The 23617-nt window shown below is 42.5% G+C and overlaps 1 protein-coding gene across 9 annotated transcripts in view; it reads right to left on the bottom strand.

Moving 5' to 3' along the window:
• Positions 1–1689: 1689 nt before the first annotated feature.
• Positions 1690–23617, bottom strand: part of RHBDD1 (rhomboid domain containing 1) — a 177471-nt gene continuing 155543 nt past the window's right edge. For all 9 annotated transcript variants that reach the window (XM_081260751.1, XM_081260753.1, XM_081260752.1 and 6 more), the window contains one exon: positions 1690–3337. In XM_081260751.1, coding sequence (XP_081116877.1) covers positions 3246–3337 — 92 coding nt within the window. In that variant the 3' untranslated portion in view covers positions 1690–3245. The remainder of the gene's footprint in view (positions 3338–23617) is intronic.

Below are 23617 nucleotides of genomic sequence, written 5' to 3'. Positions count from 1 at the left end.
TAGGGGCCCCAAAAATTTAAATAGAAAGAAAATTAGGAAATGACTGTAGTGAGCCACAGGAAGGGAAAGGAAGAAATGATAAGCTTTTTTAAATGACTAATTGAATATTTTAGCTACTGAATAATCAATCTCTGGAGAGAAACTAAAACTGGGAACAAGGATGCAAGGTCTTCCCCCACCCCAACCCCACCTTCTGGTCCTATGTGTGGAGGGGTCACCTCATTCCCTTAGTTTACTCCCCAGGCAGCAGAACATGTGCCAAATATGTAGACTGGCCCTAGTGCTACCAAAAGTAGTTAATTCCTTCTCAGCTTGAGCTTCACCAGCAGGCATTTGTAAAGACGGGGGAGAGTTGAACATTACTGTGCACAACTGTGGAATCTCAGGCAATGAATTTCAACTCGTGAACAGGAAGTGATTCTAACTACTTCCTCTTGAGAACCAAGGAAAGAGTCCAAATTAAAAGGTCTCTTAAGTTTACTTACCACAACAAACTGTGGGAACTGGGTGTGTAACAAGTGATCAGGAAACTATGATTAAAGAAAGAAACCAAATTAAAGAATCAGTTCTTAAAGTTCATTCCCTATTATTAAAGATACTTTGTTTAAGTCATTGCCTTTATCTGTCTTTTCTAACCCAGTTCCCGTTTGTTGGCATAACTTTGGGGATTCCTTACTGTAGAGGAAAAAACAATGATACCCCTCCCCCAAATCGACACTGAAGACAGTAAGCACTGGTTATAGGCAAGCCCATTAACTGAAAAACATAATATTTTCCAGAACATCTTTATTTTGTGCAAAAATAGATGGTTTATATTTATTACTAAAAGACCTTTCCCACATCTCCGAATGTTTGGTAATCTTCCACTGCATAACTAAAGAAAGCATGCATATTATATTTATACCACCCCAAATCTAATTCCAGTGTTTTAGTATCTGACAAATCACATAGAGTGAGGTGGTACTACTATTGAACTCCAGCAATAAAAACATAGCCAGAAAGCCTTTTAAAGAAACTGGAAAAACACTTTGGTGGGAAACTAACTTTTAATAAGCCCCTACCTACCACAAGCCTCGGGCTGGTAGAGGTGGGACACAGGGAGAATGCAGAAAGGTAAATAAAACACAGGTGTCATTCCAGGGTCAGTCACAACCCTCACTCCCTGTGGAAGGCACATCTTGGTGTAGTTATACACAGATGATGGCAGTGGAGAGATAAGTGTTACAGCATAATTTCTATGTGTATGAAAATATGGCATGTAAGAAAGAGGTTACTTCTTCTAGAAGTCAAATTTATAGAGTTGGGAGATAATAATAATTTAGCTTTTGAACATTTTAATATAAATATTATTTAAAGCTACCAGACTTGGATACAATTTATATTATCAACAAGCTGTAGTTTTACATCAGTGATACATTAAATCAAGGAGCTTGGGTGTCACTGTGCCAGGCGGAGGCAGGGTCGGAGAGTTCCCTGGACCCATGTGGTTTTCTTAGCTCCTTTATATGTAGGTGTCAAGATCTCTTCCAGGTATATACAGATTAGGAACTGCATAAAAAACTGCATAGCCAGTGTGCTGCAAAATTTGTGAAATGTACAAAACCAAAAATCGAGAAGGCACTTCCCCAAAACATTAACCCTGGTTACCTCTGAATGATGGGTATACAGGTGATTTTAAAATTGTGTATGTATTTATTTGTATTACTGTTTTATCCTGTGAGTTTTCTTAGTGGATGCATAGTATTTTACATCTGTTTTACTGGTATGTCTTGATTTATTATATAAACTGGTTTTCCTGACTGCAGTACCCGCCACACTCTTAAAAAATTAGCAATATAAAATTGTAAAAGGAAAGCAAAATCACATGTACTCCACCCCTCAAAAATAACCTGTTGGGGCTGGGGATGTGGCTCAAGCGGAAACACGCTCACCTGGCATGCACAGGGAGCTGGATTCGATCCTTAGCACCACATAAAATAAAATAAAGATGTTGTGTCCACGGAAAACTGAAAAATAAATTTAAAAAATTTTTTTCTCTCTCTCTTTCTCTTCTCTCTTTTAAAAAAACTGTTAACACTTAGCATTATTTCATTCTAAATGTTTGCTTTATGCATATAGAAGGCATATTTATTATTTTCATAGTCAGAAAACTATTATAAATGACAGATAAGTCAAAAGAGGAAGATTTTTGACTGCTTCTAAGTCTCTTTAAAAATAAATAGCTCCATGACAATTCAACATTAATGATGTTTTGGCTTTGTTCTTTTTTATTCATAACACACCTGCACCAGGAAATACCTTAAATGACTTCGACAGACAATCTGTGTCTAACACTGCAGGGCCCTGGGGCATGTTTTGAACACTTGTACAGGACAAATGGTAGTTACAGAGGACAATGAAGAGGCACTTTTTTAAAGGAAAAAATACTTCCTGTAAGGAGGATTGCTAGTGTTCAGTCCACTGAATGCCTTCACTCTACTCTGTATGTGGCTGCTGCTGCTTTGCTGATGAGATACATGATAGGTCCCATCTTGTGGGTATACTTACTGCCACTGGAGGGGTGGCTGTTAACTCTGACTGCAGGTGCCATCTGATACCTAATGGAGTGGGCAGGTGTTTTCTCCATCTTAGGCCATTCTTACACTTCTTCAGTAAAACATTCTTTCTATAGGCAGAGCAACACAAAAAGCAAGCCACTGTGACTAGCACCCAGACCTGGTGGCCAGAGGAGCTGAGATGTCTGGGTGAAGAAGAAGAGAACAGTATGCTGGGAAGGTAGTCACATCCTCTTCCTGGGCAGTCACCATGGCAATGTGCCCATCTCCTGCACAAGCACTCCAGGCAGAGTGAGGGACTGATCTTCCCATCTTGTGAAAACAAAGCTTCCTGGTGAAAGTCACAGTCTTCAAAGGCAAAATAGGGCAGAGGCACCACTGAGTCAGGAGAGAGAGAAGGAATGTGGAAACTGGTCCCAAAGTTGAGGAAGTGACCTTCTGTTAGAGCAGAAAATAGGGCCAGAAGGACCACTCCCAGAAGCTGAACCCGCCTTGGACAAGTTCAGTTTTCAGAAAAGGCAATCTGGACTTGCAGGGGCCATGGAGTGATGGTTTACAGCAGACAAGAGCAATCTGGGGCCATAATGGTATATTCTGTTTTTGTTTAAAACTAATTAGAGGCTTGGGGAGTGAGCCAAATGAGCAATAGTTACACAACTGGACCATGTCTTCCCAAGACCTTGTGCCACCTCACTGGCCATCAAATCTGTAAAGCCGTTGTCTCCTCATTTCTTCTGGTGAGAGGTGAAACCCATAGGATGGTGGGCTATTTCTGGTGTTTCCTGTAGTGAGAAAGGAAAGGGAAAATCAAATACTGGCTATCCATTGTTCTGACACTTAACAAGGCATCATGTATGCTAGGATTCTGGGGGGGGGGCATGTCAACATAGCACTTTGGTGTCATTTTTATTTTAACATGAAAAAGATATATAACAACGTATTTAAACTTCAGCTGTCAATATTAATTTCAACATCAAGTCAATATTTTTAGCGTGGTTCAGTCCCTGGAACTTAATTTGATTAATTCTGGCTCTTCTTAACATTCCTCTCTGTTCCTTTTTCCTTCCACCAGGCTCCATATTTTGCATTACTTAGCCTACTTAGCCCTCCATCATATCTAGGGCTTAGTTTTTCTTTCTTCTTCTTTTTTAAATGCCCATCTATCTCTACTAACTTGTCCTCTGGGGCCTTCCTTTCCCTCCCTCTAACCTCCCACCTTCTATCCCACTCTTGTGATCAGAATCTCACCCTGAATGAGACAAATGGGGACAGCATGGGCCACAGAGCACTGATGGGCACCTGGCCAGGCGGACAAAAGTTCAGGCATGATATTAAAAGGTCATAAGAAGGTACTTTCATATGAAGGACCCTTCACATGACCGTTAAATATTGTGCCTGATTTTTCATATGAACTCTCCATTTGAAGTTTTTCAATCCTTTCATATTAAAAAGGTTTCTTCCATCTATAAACATACTACAATGTAGTTTATAATGACATAAATACTCCACCTACTATAGAGAAAACACTTTCAGTCATCACACAGAGTAATAAAGGAAGAAAACCATACAGTCCTTGATGTCAAGGGACCAGCAGCCAAACCTACCAAGAGAGCCTCTGTATCCTCCATGAGGACCACGGACCGGTAAGTAGCTGGCCAACTTTCAAGCACATGGACCAAAAGGCTACATCTTCTCACTTTCACATCTCTGCAAACCCTGTTAATTTTCCCTGAACTCCCCCCCACTCAGTACATACACCAACCAAAAGTGTTATTCTGCCCTCTTTAGTGCCTAGCCACCCACTAGGGAACTTTCCAAATTCAAACTTTTCCACTTTCAGCACCTTCCTGTGAGATGTCCTCATTCAGTGGCTGCCACATCCTGCCAGATAGTGTTGCCATTTGTATACCTCTTCACTCTCATACTAGTATCATAAGCTCTAAAATGGCAGGGCACATCTTTGACTCTTCTCCCTGCTTCCTAGTGCCTGAAACAGCCCTAAGCACACAGTTGTGTCCAATAAACATAGGGACTTAACAACACCTGCCTGTGACTCCCAAGGTATCTACTATAGCCAGGCAGCAGCATCCAACATGGCCCACTGAGATTCTGACATGGATGATACAGTGGGACAATATTCCAGCGGTGCTGGCCTCGCTGGGCAGTTTGGGTGGGCAAGAGGAGTTGCTTTCTCTGGAGGGAAAGGAAGTGAACGCTTGATCCCTTTTGCTCATTCTCCAAGAATGGCGCCTCTTCCAAGATTTTTATATCAAATGACAACTGTTAAGACTATAAAAAGCAATGTTCCTAAAGCAATGGGAGATTAAGAGTCAATCTGTTCAAGCTAGGACTGGAATTTCACTTGTCAAAGAGAAATCCAAAAGAGGATCAAAGGTGGCCCCTTATTACGCTTTTCCTTCCCCACTGTTTTGGGGATCCCAATGCCTACCCATAATGGGCCTTCCTTTCCTGCTAAGGGAAGAAAGACAATCCTGAACCCCTGTCTCTCTCTCTGACTTGCACACACAAAGTGAACAGGCCAGCCTCACCCCACGCTCAATACTGCTGAGTAAATCTCTCCTGCAAGGCTTTTTTTGTGAAATATGTGTTAATTTGTTATTATATTAAAGATGTCATTCAGCATATTAAAGGCCATAGACCCTATAATTCATAAAGATTTTATGAATAATATAAGATTAAAAGTTTTGTTGGATGTGGTTTCTGTCACACATATTTGTAAAGGAATTTTTCTTTGTTCAAGATGGTAAGTGCTCTGAAATAACAAATTCATGAATCAAATCATCACTAGTTTATTGCTCAAAATTGCATTATGTGATCAGCTCCAAATCCTACTTTGCCTTCCACAGTTGTTTTTAAGAACAACAATATCCGCAGTTGTACTTGTCAGTTCAAGCCAGCATCTGACACCCTGTTCCAGGGAGCTCTGTTAGAATGAGCTGTGGGCAGAATCAGAAGTTGGTGCCCTGTGGCCTGATATCGATGTGACATGTTGATATCAGGCCACAGGGCACCAACCCATGGATGCTGGAAGAGTCCTCGGACTCCCAATGGGAGATACAGCATCATCTGGTGACTTCACATAGTAGAGAATACTGCTATTCCCTTTGGGAGGATTAATGTCTCCATGAAGGGAAATACAGGGAGAAATTAGAAGAGGCAGACTCGGAAGGTTCCTCAGGTCCAGCTCTCAAAATGAGCAGCCAGCATACATGCTCTGACTCATCTGCAGGGTGTTCAAGGAGAACCAGGGCCGAGTCAACAGAAGAGATGCCACATAGTGAAGCAGAAAACTCATGTCGGGAGGACCAAGAATGCTTTTTATCCTCTACAGTCCTTTAAGGCGCCCCACTGCACATAGTTTTTATTTCCAATCTAATCATTCCAATTTTACAGAAGAGGAACTCAGACTAGAGAGTGTTAGGAACACATCTAAGGGCACAGGCTAGCACAAAGGGAAGCAAAACTTGAACCTAGGTCTTCTGATTCTCTTCCCATTTCCTCAAATGCCATCACTTCCCAAACATCAAATGTTAAGCCTACACCTTCTCACCATCTCCAGCCTTCCTGCCCAAACTCAGTTTGAGATGTGAGAACTCACTGCTATTTGAAACTAAGAAAATAATAAGGTTCAGTCTAAGCCCTTAACTCTAAGGGACTCTGCTATTATAAAAGATGTGACTCTGAAATTCCAAAGGGTCTCCTTAAATCCTGCTGGCTACTAAAGTGGTTTGGTTTTCCAAAAGGGGCAACCACCACCATCACCACCACCACCACAGCAGCAGCAGCAAGGCCTGACTGGAACAAGACCTGATTTTCTTGGTATTTTAAATTCTTAAAACTTAGTAGTATTTTTGACTATTAGGAAAGATTGAATTGCTTCATTTTGTCTCTGAACACTGCACTGTTCTAAATTCTAGTTAATGTTTTAGCAAAGTTTTTAACTGTAAAACAATCTTTGTATTTTGAAGAGAACTATAAACTTGATGGCAGTTAGCTACTTGCCCACTGTCTGCTGTGTGTGCACTTTGGGTCAGGGCCACACTAGAGACAAGGCCTCTGGGCTGCCCACTCAGCCTCAGCGAGGCCCTGCTTTCCAGTGTCCTGCACTGCACTGACTTTTTCTTAACCATTCCAATGTTTTCTGCTTGTGTCACATAACCTATTGTTGCTGAGTTGATCCTCCAGGGTCCTCACCAGGCTTGTCTCAGAGGATCTTATCTCTGTGTTTCTGCTATGTACTTAGAGTTGTTAAGTACACAGGGATAGAGAATTGGAATATGGCTTCCCAACTCTGCCTGGACTAGTGGAGACGCTGTGGATGAGATTCTGCATTTCAGCAGGAACTGACTGGTTCCCATGTGAGGGAAGGTACTGAGCAAGGTGACTGTAGGGTCCCTTCCATGGCCCTGGAATCCAACAACCTGGGATTAAATCCCAACTCCTCAAATTTTCAGCTGCACAACCATGAACATTGGGCTACCCTATCTTGGTCTTAGTTTCTTTATCTGTGAAGTGGGCATAGTAAGAGTACTCCTTCACTGGGTGTTGAGAGGATCACAAGTGACAATACATATAAAGTGCTTAGCTGAGTGCTACCTGGGTAATGAAGGCCTGTTGAACACTGAATTTTTTGGTTTTTAATCTCTAACATCAAGAAATGTGTTAAATACTCATTTGTTTCTATTAACCAGCTCTGTATAAGATATGTATGTATATAAAACAAAATAACAAAACTAGTAACTTCTTAAAGACAAGAGCCCAATCATGTTTATAGATCATTTTAGCAGTGCTTTTTGTGGAGTTGCTAGTTTCTAAGTATTTGCCTTCTAAGAACTGATTTTAAAAAAAAAGGTAATTAACAACCTTCACTGAATAGCTCACTTTTGTAACATGGGTCTCTGGGAAAGCTGGGATAACCAGCCAAGACCTTTTTTCTGTTTAGTTATATCATGAATTGAACATCACCAGCCTGAGTGAAATGGCCCTGCTCTGAGGAACCTGGTACAGAATATTAGTATTTAAGAGATTTGCCTCTTTGTTCCTGTAAATGAAGGTCAGCCCTCAATTTTACTCAAAGAAACAGTGAGTGTGCTTCAAAGAACCTCAGGAACCCTGCCCAGCTTAGGGCGATTTGGCTCAATTATAGCACCAGAAGTGAGATCACAAGATTTATTGATTTGTGGTTCTTGATGGAATTATTTTCAGTTTTCTATTCTTATGTATAATGCAGTAACCCCTGCATTTTACTGCTAAGGGAAGAGAAGCAATTTTCTTCAGATAAGAATTGCTAAAGAGTGTGCCATCAGTTGACGGCCATTTTTCCTACTGTTCGCCATCCATGTAAACAGAGATGTTTAATTTCCTGGTATTCACAGATCTGCCCATGATCTGATGAGCACTCTATGTTGCCACTCAGTGAAATTATACTAAAGTGAAGCTGCAGGATGGCATAATATCTCTCACTTAAATTAGGGAGCTAAAGAGAAAATCACTTAAAAAGAAAGAAAGAAAAAAACAGGAAAGCTCTAAATAAATCACTGCATTCTCTGGGATTTCTATTGGCAAAGGAGGGCAGGAGCATGGGACCCATGTACTCTCTTTCAAGGATGGTACTTTATTAGAATCCCATGAATAGCAAAACCTCCTGAAAGGATTGTTGCTAAGTCATTTACTGACAAAGACCAAAAAGGTCTGGAAGAAACCCCAGCAATCTAGCAATCTAGAAAGGCATTTTTAAAAAGGGGGAGACACTTAGGGATAGTGAGACCACTTTACCTCTTGAGTCACTAATTATAATATGATCTCTTTTAAAAAATATTTGAAATTCATTTAAACCTTCTAAATTTCATACAAATCAAACTTTCATTATGACTTATGAGAAGGGTAACATGTAGGTGTGATCTGAGATAGAATACATTCACATTCCTATCTCTTCAACCAAGCAAACTAGCAGTAGTGAGCATTTCCTAATTCTGAAAAAATACCTGGAATCTCAAAGTGGAAGTAATACAGTCCCCACTTTACCTGGTGTACGTTTCTTCCCACTGCCGTTAGTTGATGTTGAAGACCTTTAAAGGACACAAGTGACTTAAACCCAATAGATTATAATCCAGTTAGCAATCTGAGTAAGTTAAAATGTCAGGTTTAATGTTTCCTACAATACAGACAGCATATGGTCCAGACCCTAGAATATCCAAAAACCAAAGTTAAGGAGAGACAAAAGAACGTTTGCTGGAAAGTTGCTGTATGCCATCCCATTTACCACTACCTTTCTTTTGGGGGTGCATCACTTGATTAATTTTCCTGAAATGAACATATGGAACCCAGATCTAGGTAAAAATATAGAATGTTCCAACACTCAGAAGCCCCCATCTACACTGCACAATTACTATCCAAGAGTATCCATTATTCTGATTTCTAACAGCAGAGATTCATTTTCCCGACTTTTGTCCATAAGTGGATTCATTCAATAGGTACTCTCTGTGAATGGCTTCACCTAACATTATGTTTGTTAGATTCATCCATATTGTTATCTGTGCCTTTTATCCTATTTATCCCTCCAGGCAGAATTTCCTTATTTATTTTACAGATGAAAAATTCAGGCTTAAAGACTGGAAGTCACTTTCCAGACCCCAAGGTGGACCTTGTTGGGGTCAAGACTCAAGCTTAGACCAGTGTCTATTGTGCCTCAGACACAGGTGTGTTAATCATCTATTTTGATCAATCCCAGAATCTGTAATCCTGAAGGGTATCACTGTCTCGATCTGGAGATTCTCCAAACGATCTGGAGACAGGGTCTTTCACAGCAGCAACAATTTACGTTTTGCCTTAGATTAAGGCTCACTGCAAATAGTAAGATTTTATTTTGAACCACTGAATGTATCTAGAATTAGCATCTCCTTTGACAAAGAGTAAGATTTACCAACAGATAGGCACCTCTTGCAAAAGCCAGCTTTGGTAGTTAACTATCAAGTATTTTTAAAAATAGAGTATGGTTTGTAACTTCCTAAAGAAAATAGCTCTCTATGATCCTTCCACCTCACTGCTAGAAGAGGATCAGGAAGGAAGAAGCAGCTGTGCAACGGAGCATCTCTTTCTCTTTTACTAGGAGTCACTGGAACACAAACCTTTCTTCAAAAAAAAAAACAAATGAACAGATTTTGATGCAAAAGTGCTTTTCTATTTTTTTTTTTAAGGAAAATCAATGTCTTAAATTCTTCTAAAGTTTTTATCATTTTGGTACTATTAGAAATGATTTTTGTACCAGGGACATTTTACCACTGTGCTACATCCCAGTCCTTTTTATTTTTAGAATGGGCCTCACAAAATTGCTGAGGCTGGCCTCAAACTTATAATCCTCCTGTCTCAACTTCCTGAGTCCCTGGGATTACAGGTATTAACCACTGTGCACAGCTTGGGAATGATTTTTAAAGACATTTTATATACATTTAATGATGCTTTAGGATGCTCTGAATTTTCCTTGATCTAATCCAGAAATCCTTTAGTTAGTATCTGGAGGTACCTGTTTGACTTTGGGGGTTGAAAAGAGGTTGACCATCTCCAACAAGCCCCTTCCCTGTTCATGTTCTAAAGGACTTGCCTTTTTCCAATTAATAATCATCGAGGGATGGTCACTAAGCAAATATATGAAAACTCATGGAAAACTAGACACGAGGTTCCTTGAGGACAAAGACTATGTCTTTCACCTCCATGTTCCCATTGTCTATGTCACACGAAGGCCTTGTTGTCCAGCTGTAGTGACAGAGAAATTGAACACAGGCTCTGTCTTGAGATATAAGTTTGAGGATATACTTTACAATAAGAAAAAGAAAACTGAAGGTAGAATACAGAAGTCTTTGGGGGCAGGGGGGGTGAGTGGTAAAAGATAACACACACACACTCACACCCCTGCAAAATGCTAGAAAATGATGAAAGCCTGTTGGGATATTAGAATCCTCTACTCCTCTCAGAAGTTAATATGCCTGACTCCCAAAGTGGCTCCTAAAGATCTGGATAGGTGCAGGCCTTATTACAGTCAGGCTTTGCTGCTGTGGTGGTGGTGGTGGTGGTTGTCCCTTTTGGAAAACCAAATTAGGATGGGTGGCTGCACTTCTCAGCCTCTTCTGATGTTGATGGAGATTCCATATCTTTTCAGAAGGGTCATGGTGGGACCTAGTGTAGTGAGGCAACTCCAAAAAATCAACATTTGTATTTTGCTATTAACTGAATTCCAGACTTTTATTTCAGTTTCAGTTTTTTCACTAATTGCCTTTTTCTTTTTCTGTTCCAGGAGCCAATCCAGAAGACCACAGCACACTTGGTTAAAATGTTTCCTTAGTCTCTCTTGTCTGTGGCAGTTTCTCAGTCTTTTGCTTGTCTCCCTGACCTTGACAGCCTTGAACAGAGTGGCCAGACATCCTGTAGACAGCCCGTGAGTTACGTTTGTCTGAAGTTCATCTTATGACTAGACTGGAGTGTGAGTCTTGGTGAAGTGCCTTCTCATCACCCATCATAGGTCCATGCTATCAACATGACTTTTCAATGTTAAATTTGAACCCTGCCTTAAGGGGTGTTTTTGCCAGGTTTCTCCACTTTAATTTTTTTTTTTAAAATGAGTTCCAAGACAATAAAGCTTTGAACTTTGCCAGTTGAGCTCAGGGGTAAACTGGAAGCAGTGGGGTAGGTTTCTCCAGCAAGCTTTGTCAGCTGTTCATCTTCTGTGTGGAGCTATGTTGGATATAATGAGTGGAGTCAGTCCTCCCCTGCATCAGGCTCCAGATTCCTCAATTCCAGGGTAAGTAGTCCTCTAACACTGGTCTGACACTATGTTGCCAGAGGGGGTAGGAAACAGTTTCTGATTTGATTGCTACAGAGTCACTGTATTTTTACACCACCCTTTGAGAACCCCAACACTACAACAGCTCAGATTTCTCTTTTAACTGAAAATATCCCCCACAGGTTTCATTCCCGTATTTGCATTTGCCAGCAGGTGGAACCAGAAGCCTATGACACTGAAAAGACTGAAGAAAACTAGGACAAATTCCAGTCAACAAAGCATTCCGCATTGTAAGCAGAATTAGGGTTATTTTGAAACAGATGGGCTCTACAGAAGCTGCTGCACTGAATATTATGGAGTTGTTTATTGTCTAGATGGTCTGAAACCCAGGGACTATTTGCCAGCATCTAGCAGTTTCTGTGTCATATCAGAATTCTTCCTGAGCAGAGGAAACTGACAAGGTATTGGGAGAGAGAAAGACATGAACACGAATATAGACACTTCAACAAGTTTTAAATGCACAATGTCCTGTTGCAACTGTGCACACTACCTGGTGTCATTGCCTGCTTTTATAGGGGTGATATGTAGCCCCCTCTCCACTCTAACTCCAAATCAGAAGATAAACAGATACAATCTGTGGCAACAAGACAATCAATCCTGGATGCAGTAATATGAAAAATGCTTTATTTTAAGTCTAATCAAAGTGGTTCTGTTTACTGGTTCACATTTTCACACAGACCCCTCTATTTATACTTGTCCCCACCCCCCACCCCTTACTTCTGTTCCTTTTCTTTTTGTAACCCCAGCAAAATATCAGAAGGGAGGAAGGTAGATAAAAGGAGGGTCTTATAGCTCCCATTCTATGTCCAAATGCAGTGGCTGAGTGTGGACAGCAGTCTAAGGACCGTCAGAACTTGGCTTGACGTTTCTCTGGCTTAACACTGGGATGATGTGCAAGATGAGGACTTATAAAGAGAGTATTCCAAAAGTCCTAGAAATCTGCAAAGGAGTCTACCACTAATGGTTTCTCTAGGAGAATTTTTTAAATAATTCCTTAGCCTATGACCCCAGCTAGTTAGCTGCTGCTGTCCTGTCTAGTTGGTCTGGGATCAAAAAGATCACAGAGGTATCTGCTACAGACTGAAGTTTATGTCCATCTCAAATTCATATGCTGAAATCCTAATCTTCAATGTAATGGTATTTGCAGGTGGGGCCCTCAGGTTAGGTGTATATGGGGTCATAAGGTTGGAGTCTCCATGATGGTTAATGTCCTTATGAGGGAACAGAGAAACCAAAGCTTGCTCTGCCATGTGAGGGTACAGTAAGAAGGCTATAATCCAGCAAGAGGGACTTCACCAGACCTCAATTGTGATAGCATCTGGGATTTCCAGCCTCCAGAACTTTGAGAAATACATTTCTGTTGTTTTGATCACTCAGTCTGTGGTACTTTGTTAAAGCAGTCCAAACTGACTAAGAGCATCTGTGAAGCTGGCAGCTCAGCAACTGGTGGTTCAGCAGCTTCTGGGCAGGCCCCCTGCATCTGAGGGACAAGAGGATGCGCTTCCCAGTAGATATGGCCCTGTCCCAAGTGGTGGTTTCATAATTGCCAGGTCAGCAGCAATCTTCTTCCAAGTCTTAGGACGCATGGTTCACCCTCTTACTTGAGCATGGGGAGGGGTCCTCTACTAGCAAACAACAAAATTCCTAAACCAATGCTTTTGGCGCAAGCTCTCAAAGCCCTGGAGCAGATGAAAGCTTAAAGAAGCATTAGACCTATTTTCTTCTCACTCCCTTCCACTTGAGTTTCAAACCAGAAATGGCCCAATTTCCAGCTCTTTAAGCAAGAGATAAAGGATACATTTTCATTGAGTTTTGAAATTAAATCACAGATCATTTAAAATTAGCCAGTATTTTCATCAGAAACCTCACTTAAAACATCTTTAACTTTTGCGCATGGAAAAATGAAACAAAACAGTATGAGTAAACATTCTCAAGACATTGAGGAATGAGGAAAAAAGATGGAGAGCCAGTGGGAAGAGAACTTTGGAAAGGGACAAAAAGCCTCTTCTGCTGAAAGCAACCACCCCAAAGTGGTCAAGTCCAGGTAAAAGTGGAAAACTGTTAAGAGAAACCATGTGCCTGGAGAATGAGAGCTGCAAGGGCTGGGAATGAAAGGTGTCTTAGTCAGCTTTGTGTTGCTGTGACCCAAAGACCTGACAAGAGAATCATAAAGGAAGAAAAGGGCATGGAGGAGAAAAGCGGCTCAGGACATGGCAACAAGGATGCCGGGAGAGCTCTGCTCACCAGGGACAAAATAAAAACCCCAGAGTCACACCTGAAGTACCCTACCTCTTCCAGCCACACTGTGCCTACCTACAGTTACCACCGAGTTAATCCAAATCAGTGGATTAATCTGCTGATTAGTTTACAACTCTCATAATCTAATCCGTTTTACCTCTGGAAATTCTTGTGTTGTCTTGCACATGGGCTTTTGGGGAACAAAATGAAAAAAAAATGATTTTTGTATCTAAATCATAACAGATAGGATTAAAGAGACCAGAGTTTGCTCTCTCCCATGTGAGGACAGAGGCCCTGAGGCAAGTTGGGTGGATTGACTAGCAGCAAATAAAGTGAACCCTGAAAGAGGTCCTGCAGCTATCTGATGCCTCTACGCCACATTCCTGCAAAGAACACGGCATGTCTCCAAAGGCAAAAGACCAGATACTAGATCTAGCATAGGGATTCCCAAACTCACATGAGGAAGTTTGGTAAGAGGCAAATTCAGGGTTCTAAGTTGGGATTCCTGTGGTGGGACTTAGTTGTCAATGAACCTTTATTTAATTAACTTATTTATATATAGTGCTGAGAATCGAACCCCGCGCCTCATACACGCTAGGTGAGCACTCTACCACTGAGCCATGCCAGCTCCAGGAATCTGCATTTTTAACAGGCATCTTAAATGGCTAGGATGCCACTGGCTCTTAGATCCTATTTTGAGAAACTTTGATCAGAGGAATGTCATATTTTTTCCTGGGGTTGTGTTGAGCTTTGACCATCTGCACCACTAGGCATTTGATTTTGTATAAGTAGGTTTAGGGTCACATTTCCCATGAACCAGAGACTCTGGTAGTTTCCTAGGTTGTGCTACATTCAACCCTGGATGACCCAGATTTGATACTTGAAATAGTCTGAGATATGAGATGTACTATATCCACCTATGCTGAATGCTGTTTTAAAGGCTTTAAAAATTCAAAGTATCTCAACTTTTCAAATACCATTCGCTTGAGTAGTGCATAACTACATGTCCAGAGGTACCGATATCAATGCCTAATTACAAAAATAATCCTTGACCTAGCAAATTGTCCCTGAGATTCTTAGTGGCCAAGGAGGACACAGTGGTTCAAAGCTCTCATTAAGGCTGAAAGCCCCTTGTTGTCCCTCTCCTGCAGGTATAACTCTGGCAATTAGAGTGAGTCATGAAAAGCAGCACAGGCAGGGCTGAGGGCATCACGAGAGGGCTGCCCAGCCCAGCCCCACCATAAGAAAGTAAAGCAACATGAGGCCTGTGGTCAGCTCTGTGCTTTCTAGGCAGAAAGGGAAAGTGAGGGGAGGGAGGAGAGGAAGAAAAAAAGGCAGAGGCAGGAGGAGGTAGAAGATAAGTGAAGGCCTGTGACTATGCCACCATGAAATCTGTTATTCTATATAATTAATATACACTAATAAAAACAAAAAAATAAGTAAAGGAAGAATAGCATAGTTTTCAGAAATATGATATCTATGACTTCTGAGTGTTAAGAGCTTATAAGATAACTTGGAGGTGAGGACAGCCCAACCTTTATCCTTCCAGAGTGGATAATTCCATGAGCTAAGTGGCATAAGAGGCCATCTGGACAAATACACAAGCAAGCAAGAGCCTTGCTCTTTGCTTCTCAGAGCTAAAAATGCTCACATGGGTCAGTCAGCCCAGAACCGTGAGGCTGGGAAGCCAGTTTCTATGGTGTGATGAACTATCTTAGAAGCAAATGGTCATTTAAAAAACATGGTAGTTTCTATATTTGAAGGTATTTAAACTAATCCTGAGCCTAATTACGGCCTTTTGCATGTTTTTCTAGGTCTGATTAACTCTTATCTCCTGCCAGTCCTGGTCTGTGATCCACTAGAGAAAGTATGTTTATGTGTGGGCATGCGTGTGTGTTCATGTATATTTCTACATGTCTGTGTGTATGTATGTGCTAATCTACAAAGGCAAGGGGCAGCCCCGGGAAAGGAACCCTCCTAGCCTCAGGAAGACCCCAGGGGCTTTCACAGACTTTTTACACCTTTAAAATAGCCTCCCTCCAAGTGTCTCAGCTGAGTTAGAATTAAGCTCAGAAATGATTTTAAAATCGTCTATGATATGGAGAGGTATTTGATAATAATAAAAATGAATTACTCCTAAATGTCTGTTAATAATTTCTGGTAAAATCAAACTTATTTTGCCAATGGAAAGGGAGACACCAGAACTAACTGTTTTAAGCTTTAAATTCCAAGTTAGGAATCTAGAAATAGGCCCACCTTGAATAACTGAAGACTTGGATAAGAGGGAGGAACACATTGTCTCTGAACAACTTGGGAAATACCTAAATATGTGGTTTTGCCGAATAAAAAGCTGGTACTGAAAGGCCTATTTAGGGTTTTAAGAAAGAAACTATGGACCTGATCACTGTGGGAGGGATTTTTTCATGCAGTGCATTCAGGAGATCCTAAAATCCAGATTTTCAGAGGGCAGTGGAGCTTTTGGGATGGTGGTTCTAACCTGCTTCTTTCTGAGCTGGGACACTGAAGTCCAAAGGGAAAATGGTTTTCCTAACACCTCCCAGAGGTGGAACAAAGTCCTACGTCTCTTGGTGGTCTTCTCATATCATTTGGCTTTCTTCTTTACTCTTCCACTCATTTTATTCTGCATAATCCAAACTTTACTTACCAGGAGTGGATGCTGGAGTTGTACAAAGCTGCCCTTCTGCTACCTGGCCCTGGAGCCAAAGGGAGCTATCTGACCTTGACCGACTCTGCCCCTATTCTGTGTCCTTGGACAAGTAACTTCTTATAGTGATCCTCTATTTTTCAATTTGTACAATGTAGAGATCTACTTGATAGATGTGTTCTGAAGACCAAATGAATTAAAGAGGTCCAGCACCTAGACCCAAGCAATCAAAAGTAAATGGTACCTATTATACTAATAATCCCTGCCCCAGCTAGGAATGTGTCCCTTGTCCATCCAGTTAGCCACATACGCCATAACCCTAGAGTTATACTGGACACACTCTTCTTCCATTCACCACCAAATCATACAATTCCACCCATAACCAAAACATGTCATTTTAATCTCAACATCCCCTAAATTAGTTCATTCTTCTCCATTTGCCCTGTCACCAACTCCGAGTCACCTGTATGGTGAGCCTAGACCAGACCTGGGTCCTTAAATGATCTCCAAAAATTGCTCCAGTGTTCACACCAGCCATTCTCCACACAATAGCCAGGAAAGCTTTTAAAAAATACAGCTCCCATCAACTTTCTCCTCTACTTGAAACCCTTCAAAGGTTTCCTTTTATTTTAGAAGAAAAAACATTCTTTTAAATTGAAAAGAAAGCCCTGAGGGGGATCCAACATGGCTGCCGGCGAGGAAGCAGCGATTCCAATGTCTCCACATTAACGGGATCAGAAAGACCCACTGGAACAGCTGCAGTCTACCTACTGAGGAACTTCTAGCAAAATTCCGTTAAGAGGGGACCTGCCAGGAATTGGTAGGTTTATTAGAAGTGTCAGTTTGTCCCAGACAAGTGGATCTTGGCCGGCCACGCGGGCGCAGAGATCCAGTCCGGCAGCCACCAGCTGCTTCTGCAAGCGGCTGGCGGCCCAGAGCGGCGCGCCCGCCCGAATCCGCAGACGGCACCCGCCATCCTGCCGTCCAGGCTCTCCCGGGAGGCCCTGCTCTCGCTCTGCGAACGGCCACCCCGCCTGCCAGGCTCTTACCCACGCGGCCGCAGCTGCCCGGCTCTACAGACGCTCCCCGGTGGCCTGGCTCAGCAAAAGGGGTCCCCGCCTGGCTGGCAGATGGCCCCTGCCATCCCGGCTCTCCTGGCGGCCCCGCCCACTCTGCCAACGGCCACCCCGCCCACCTGGCTCTTGGCCACGCCGCCGCAGCTGCCCGGCTCTACAGGCAGCCCCCGGCGGCCCGGCGCAGCAAGAAGTGTCCCCGCCTGGCCCAGCAGACAGCCCGTGCCCTCCCGGCTCTACTAATAGCCCCGCCCACCCGGCGAACGGCTCCCCCCTCCCCAGACAGCGTGAAGGGAATCTAACCAACCCTTTACGAAATAGAGAACTGGGAACTAAAACCAGAGATTGTGTCAGACCAGAGACAAGCCAGTTCCACCCCTCCCTTCGGACACTCCAGCAAGGAGCCAGGGGCCCGCCATAGCAGAGAGGGGAAGTCACCAAAGTTCGGCCAAAGAGATTCCTTCCCAGCGGAATCTACTTTAGCAGGTGTGTGACTCCCGCCCACATCAGATACAAACAACCGGGAAACTTCAAAATCTCTCCGTGGGCGTGACTGTAAGGGCCAAAGGACTCTCGACCCCCAACTCCCCCTACTGCCAGTGACGTGGGCGTGACTGTTGGGGCAGAGGGAAGCAGAGAAGACTCCCCACCCCCAACTCCCCCAACCGCGAACTGAGAGGGTGTGACGGTAGGGGCGGAGGGAAACAGAGGACACTCCAGACCCCCAACTCCCCCTACCGCCAGCAGAGTGGTTGTGACTGTAGGGGCTGAGGGAAGTAGAGGGGATCCTTGACCCCCAACTCCTATTACCACCAGCAGCGACACCAATGGTCTTAGCTGCCAGATTCCGAAGGTGTGCCCACCAAAGGGGTCCAGAAAAATTAAACAATTGACTCCCAGACCACAGCTCCACAGCACTGGGGCTTAGATGAATGACAAAGAGTGCTCAGTAGTTAGGGAAATAGAGCACTCAGTGGGGCTGAAAGTGTAACCAAATCCTTGGGGAACTGCCTCCGGTGAGCAGGACCTGGCTGGCTGGCAGGAGGAAGGGGAGGAGGGGCCGTAGAAGTGAAACGGCTCTGGACCAACAGGATTGAGAGACTCCCAGGAACCGCCTTACAGGGATTGCTGTTGACACATTGAGGGCAAAACTCAGCCCGGAGGGCACAGCTTTGCCTACGGGAAGAGAAGAAAATGGATCTCTAAGACCCAATTTTATTTCCTATTTCATTTTATTTTTTTCTCTCCCTTTTCCCTCTCTCTGTCCCCTTCCAAGTTTTACTGCTCTTTCCATTCTCCTCTATGCTATCTATCTCCCTCTCCTTCTTTCTTTTCAAGAGCACCTACCTTCCCCTTCCCCCCAACTTTCATCCCAAGCATTACGTCCTCCATTTCGCATAACTGTCTAAATGCAAATAGGTGTGCGCCCTCCCCCCGCGCCTGCAAGGTAGGTGGACCTGCAACCCACCAGCAGGTCAGGCCCAGCAACCTGGGAGTGGCAGAGCCACCCCACGCGCCTGCAAGGTAGGCGGACCTGCGACCCACCAGCAGACCAGGCCCAGCGGCCTGCGGAGGGGCAGAGCTGCCCCCTCCCCCCGCGCCAGCAAGGTAGGCGGAACTGTGACCACCAACAGAACAGACTCGGTGGCCTGCGGAGGGGCAGAGCTGCCAACAACGCCTTCAAAGTAGGCGGACCTGCGACCCACCAGCAGAGTAGGCCCAGTAACCCGCGGAGGGACAGAGCTGCCCCACGCGCCTGCAAGGTAGGCGGACCTGTGACCCACCAGCAGATCAGGCCCAGCGGCCTGCTGAGGGGCAGAGCCGCGCTCTCCCCCCGCGCCTGCAAGGTAGGCGGAACTGTGACCATCAACAGAACAGGCCCAGTGGCCCACGGAGGGGCAGAGCTGCCAACCACGCCTGCAAGGTAGGCGGACCTGCGACCCACTGGCAGAATAGGCCCAGGAACCCGCAGAGGGGCAGAGACACCCCACTTGCCTGCAAGGTAGGCGGACCTGCGACCCACCAACAGAACAGTCCCAGTGGCCTGCAGAAGGGCAGAGCTGCCTCCCGCGCCTGCAAGGTAGGCGGACCTGTGACCCACCAGCAGAACAGGCCCAGCGGCGTGCGGAGGGGCAGAGCTGCCCCACCCCATCCTGCAAGGTAGGCGGAACTGTGACCACTGACAGAACCCGCAGAGGGGCAGAGCCGCTGCCCGCGCCTGCAAGGTAGGCGTACCTGCTACCAACCAGCAGAACAGGCCCAGCGGCCTGCCGATGTGGTAGGCACATTGCCCCAATTGGAGGAGGAGCAGAGCCCCTGCCCGCGCCTGCGCGGGAGACTTTGCAACTATACAAGAGTAATACAAATATATAGGGGGAAAATTCAATAACACAACAGTCTCAGTAAGCAGAAAGAAACGCGAACAGTATGAAGAGACAAGGAAAGAAAGGACCACAAGCAATGCAGGTCAACTCAACATTAGAAGAGGTAATATCTGCAGCAGATGGAATGTCAGATAAAGAATTCAGGAGATACATGCTTCAGATGATCTGGAGTCTCAAGGAAGACATTAGACAGCAAAATCAGACAATGAAAGATCTCTTCAACAATGAATTACATAAACAAATCCAGGAAGCAAAAGATCAACTATACAGGGAGATAGAGGTTATAAAAAACAAACAAACAGAAATCCTATGCAGGAAGCAATAAACCAACTTAAAAACTCAATTGAGGAAACTACCAGCAGAGTAGAACACTTAGAAGATAGAACATCAGACAATGAAGACAAAGTATTTCAGCTTGAAAAGAACATAGACAGCTCAGCAAGACTGTTAAGAAACCATGAGCAGAACATCCAAGAAATATGGGATAACATAAAGAGACCAAACTTAAGAGTCATTGGGATACAGGAAGGTATAGAGGTCCAAACCAAAGGAATGAGAAATCTATTCAATGAAATAATTCGAGAAAACTTCCCAGACTTGAAGAACGAGACAGAATCCCAAATCATAGAAGCCTACAGGACGCCGAATGTTGCAAAATCATAAGAGATCCACACCTAGACACATTATAATGAAGATGCCCAACATACAGAATAAGGAGAGAATTTTAAAAGCTACAAGAGAAAGGAAGCAGATTACATTTAGGGGTAAACCAATCAGGATAACAGCTGATCTCTCAACACAGACTTTGAAAGCTAGAAGATCCTGGAATAACATATTTCAAACACTGAAAGAAAATGGGTTCCAACCAAGAATTGTGTATCCAGCAAAATTAAGATTCAAGACGGAAGATGAAATTAAAACCTTCCACGATAAACAAAAGTTAAAAGAATTTGCAGCTAGAAAACCATCTCTCCAAAAAATCCTCAGCAAAACATTACAGGAAGAGGAAATGGAAAATAACAATGAAAACCAACAGTGGGAGGTAGGACAGTAAAGGGGGGAAAATAATCAAAGAGGAAAACAAACCATATTCAGTAACATAAATAAACAAATATGGATGGAAGGATAACCCATATCTCAATAATAACCCTAAATGTTAATGGCTTAAACTCACCAATTAAGAGACACAGGCTAGTAGAATGGATCACAAAACATGACCCAACAATATGCTGCCTACAGGAGACGCATTTGATAGGAAAAGACATACATAGACTGAAGGTGAAAGGTTAGGAAAAATCATATCACTCATATGGACTTCAGAAACAAGAAGGAGTGTCCATACTCATGTCAAATAAAATAGATTTCAAGCCAAAGTTAATCAAAAGGGATAAAGAGGGACACTACATACTGCTCAAGGGAACCATACACCAACAAGACATAACAATCATAAATATATATGCCCCAAACAATGGTGCAGCTATGCTCATCAAACAAACTCTTCTCAAGTTCAAGAGTCTAATAGACCACCATACAATAATCATGGGAGACTTCAATACACCTCTCTCACCACTGGACAGATCTTCCAAACAAAAGTTGAATAAGGAAACTATAGAACTCAATAACACAATTAACAACCTAGACTTAATTGACATATATAGAATATACCACCCAACATCAAGCAGTTACACTTTTTTCTCAGCAGCACATGGATCCTTCTCAAAAATAGATCATATATTATGTCACAGGGCAACTCTTAGACAATATAAAGGAGTAGAGATAATACCATGCATCTTATCTGACCATAATGGAATGAAACTGAAAATCAATGATAAAAGAAGGAAGGAAAAATCATGCATCACTTGGAGAATGAACAATAGGTTACTGAATGATCAATGGGTTATAGAAGACATCAAGGAGGAAATTAAAAATTTCTTAGAGATAAATGAAAACACAGACACAACATATCGGAATCTATGGGACACATTGAAAGCAGTTCTAAGAGGAAAATTCATTGCATGGAGTTCATTCCTTAAAAAAAGAAAAAACCAACAAATAAATGATCTCATACTTCATCTCAAAATCCTAGAAAAAGAAGAGCAAAACAACAGCAAAAGAAGTAGAAGGCAAGAAATAATTAAAATCAGAGCTGAAATTAATGAAATAGAAACAAAAGAAACAATTGAAAAAATTGATAAAACTAAAAGTTGGTTCTTTGAAAAAATAAATAAGATCGACAGACCCTTAGCCATGCTAACAAAGAGAAGAAGAGAGAGAACTGAAATTACTAGCATACAGGATGAAAAAGGCAATATCACAACAGACACTTTAGAAATACAGAAGATAATCAGAAATTATTTTGAATCCTTATACTCCAATAAAATAGAAGATAGTGAAGGCATCGATAAATTTCTTAAGTCATATGATCTGCCCAGATTGAGACAGGAGGATATAGACAACCTAAACAGACCAATAACAATTGAGGAAATAGAAGAAACCATCAAAAGATTACCAAACTAAGAAAAGCCCAGGACTGGATGGGTATATAGCAGAGTTTTACAAAACCCTTAAAGAGGAACTAATACCAATACTTTTCAAGCTATTTCAGGAAATAGAAAAAGAGGGAGAATTTCCAAATTCATTCTACGAGGCCAACATCACCCTGATTCCTAAACCAGACAAAGACGCTTCAAAGAAAGAAAACTACAGACCTATATCTCTAATGAACCTAGACGCAAAAATCCTCAATAAAATTCTGGCGAATCGGATACAAAATCATACCAAAAAAATTATACACCATGATCAAGTAGGATTCATCCCTGGGATGCAAGGCTGGTTCAATATACGGAAATCAATAAATGTTATTCACCACATCAATAGACTTAAAAATAAGAAACATATGATCATCTCGATAGATGCGGAAAAAGCATTCGACAAAGTACAGCATCCCTTTATGTTCAAAACTCTAGAAAAAATAGGGATAACAGGAACATACCTCAATATTGTAAAAGCAATCTATGCTAAGCCTCAGGCTAGCATCATTCTGAATGGAGAAAAATTGAAGGCATTCCCTCTAAAATCTGGAACAACACAGGGATGCCCTCTCTCCCTACTTCTTGAAACACTGGCCAGAGCAATTAGACAGACGAAAGAAATTAAAGGCATAAAAATAGGAAAAGAAGAACTTAAATTATCAGTATTTGCAGATGACATGATTCTATACCTAGCAGACCCAAAAGGGTCTACAAAGAAACTATTAGAGCTAATAAATGAATTCAGCAAAGTGGCAGGATATAAAATCAACACACATAAATCAAAGGCATTCCTGTATATCAGCGACAAATCCTCTGAAATGGAAATGAGGACAACCACTCCATTCACAATATCCTCAAAAATAATAAAATACTTGGGAATCAACCTAACAAAAGAGGTAAAAGACTTATATAATGAAAACTACAGAACCCTAAAGAGAGAAATTGAAGAAGATCTTAGAAGATGGAAAAATATACCCTGTTCATGAATAGGCAGAACTAACATCATCAAAATGGCGATATTACCAAATGTTCTCTATAGGTTTAATGCAATGCCAATCAAAATCCCAATGGCATTTCTTGTAGAAATAGAGAAAGCAATCATGAAATTCATATGGAAAAATAAAAGACCCAGAATAGCAAAAACAATGCTAAGCAGGAAGTGTGAATCAGGTGGTATAGCGATACCAGACTTCAAACTATACTACAGAGCAATAGTAACAAAAACAGCATGGTATTGGTACCAAAACAGGCGGGTGGACCAATGGTACAGAATAGAGGACACAGAAACCAACCCACAAGACTACAACTTTCTTA

This window comes from Spermophilus citellus (assembly GCF_964194105.1).
Source record: "Spermophilus citellus genome assembly, chromosome: 11".
Classification (NCBI taxonomy): domain Eukaryota; kingdom Metazoa; phylum Chordata; class Mammalia; order Rodentia; family Sciuridae; genus Spermophilus; species Spermophilus citellus.
Note: the sequence above shows the minus strand (reverse complement) of the source record. Positions and strands in the feature narration are given on the sequence as shown.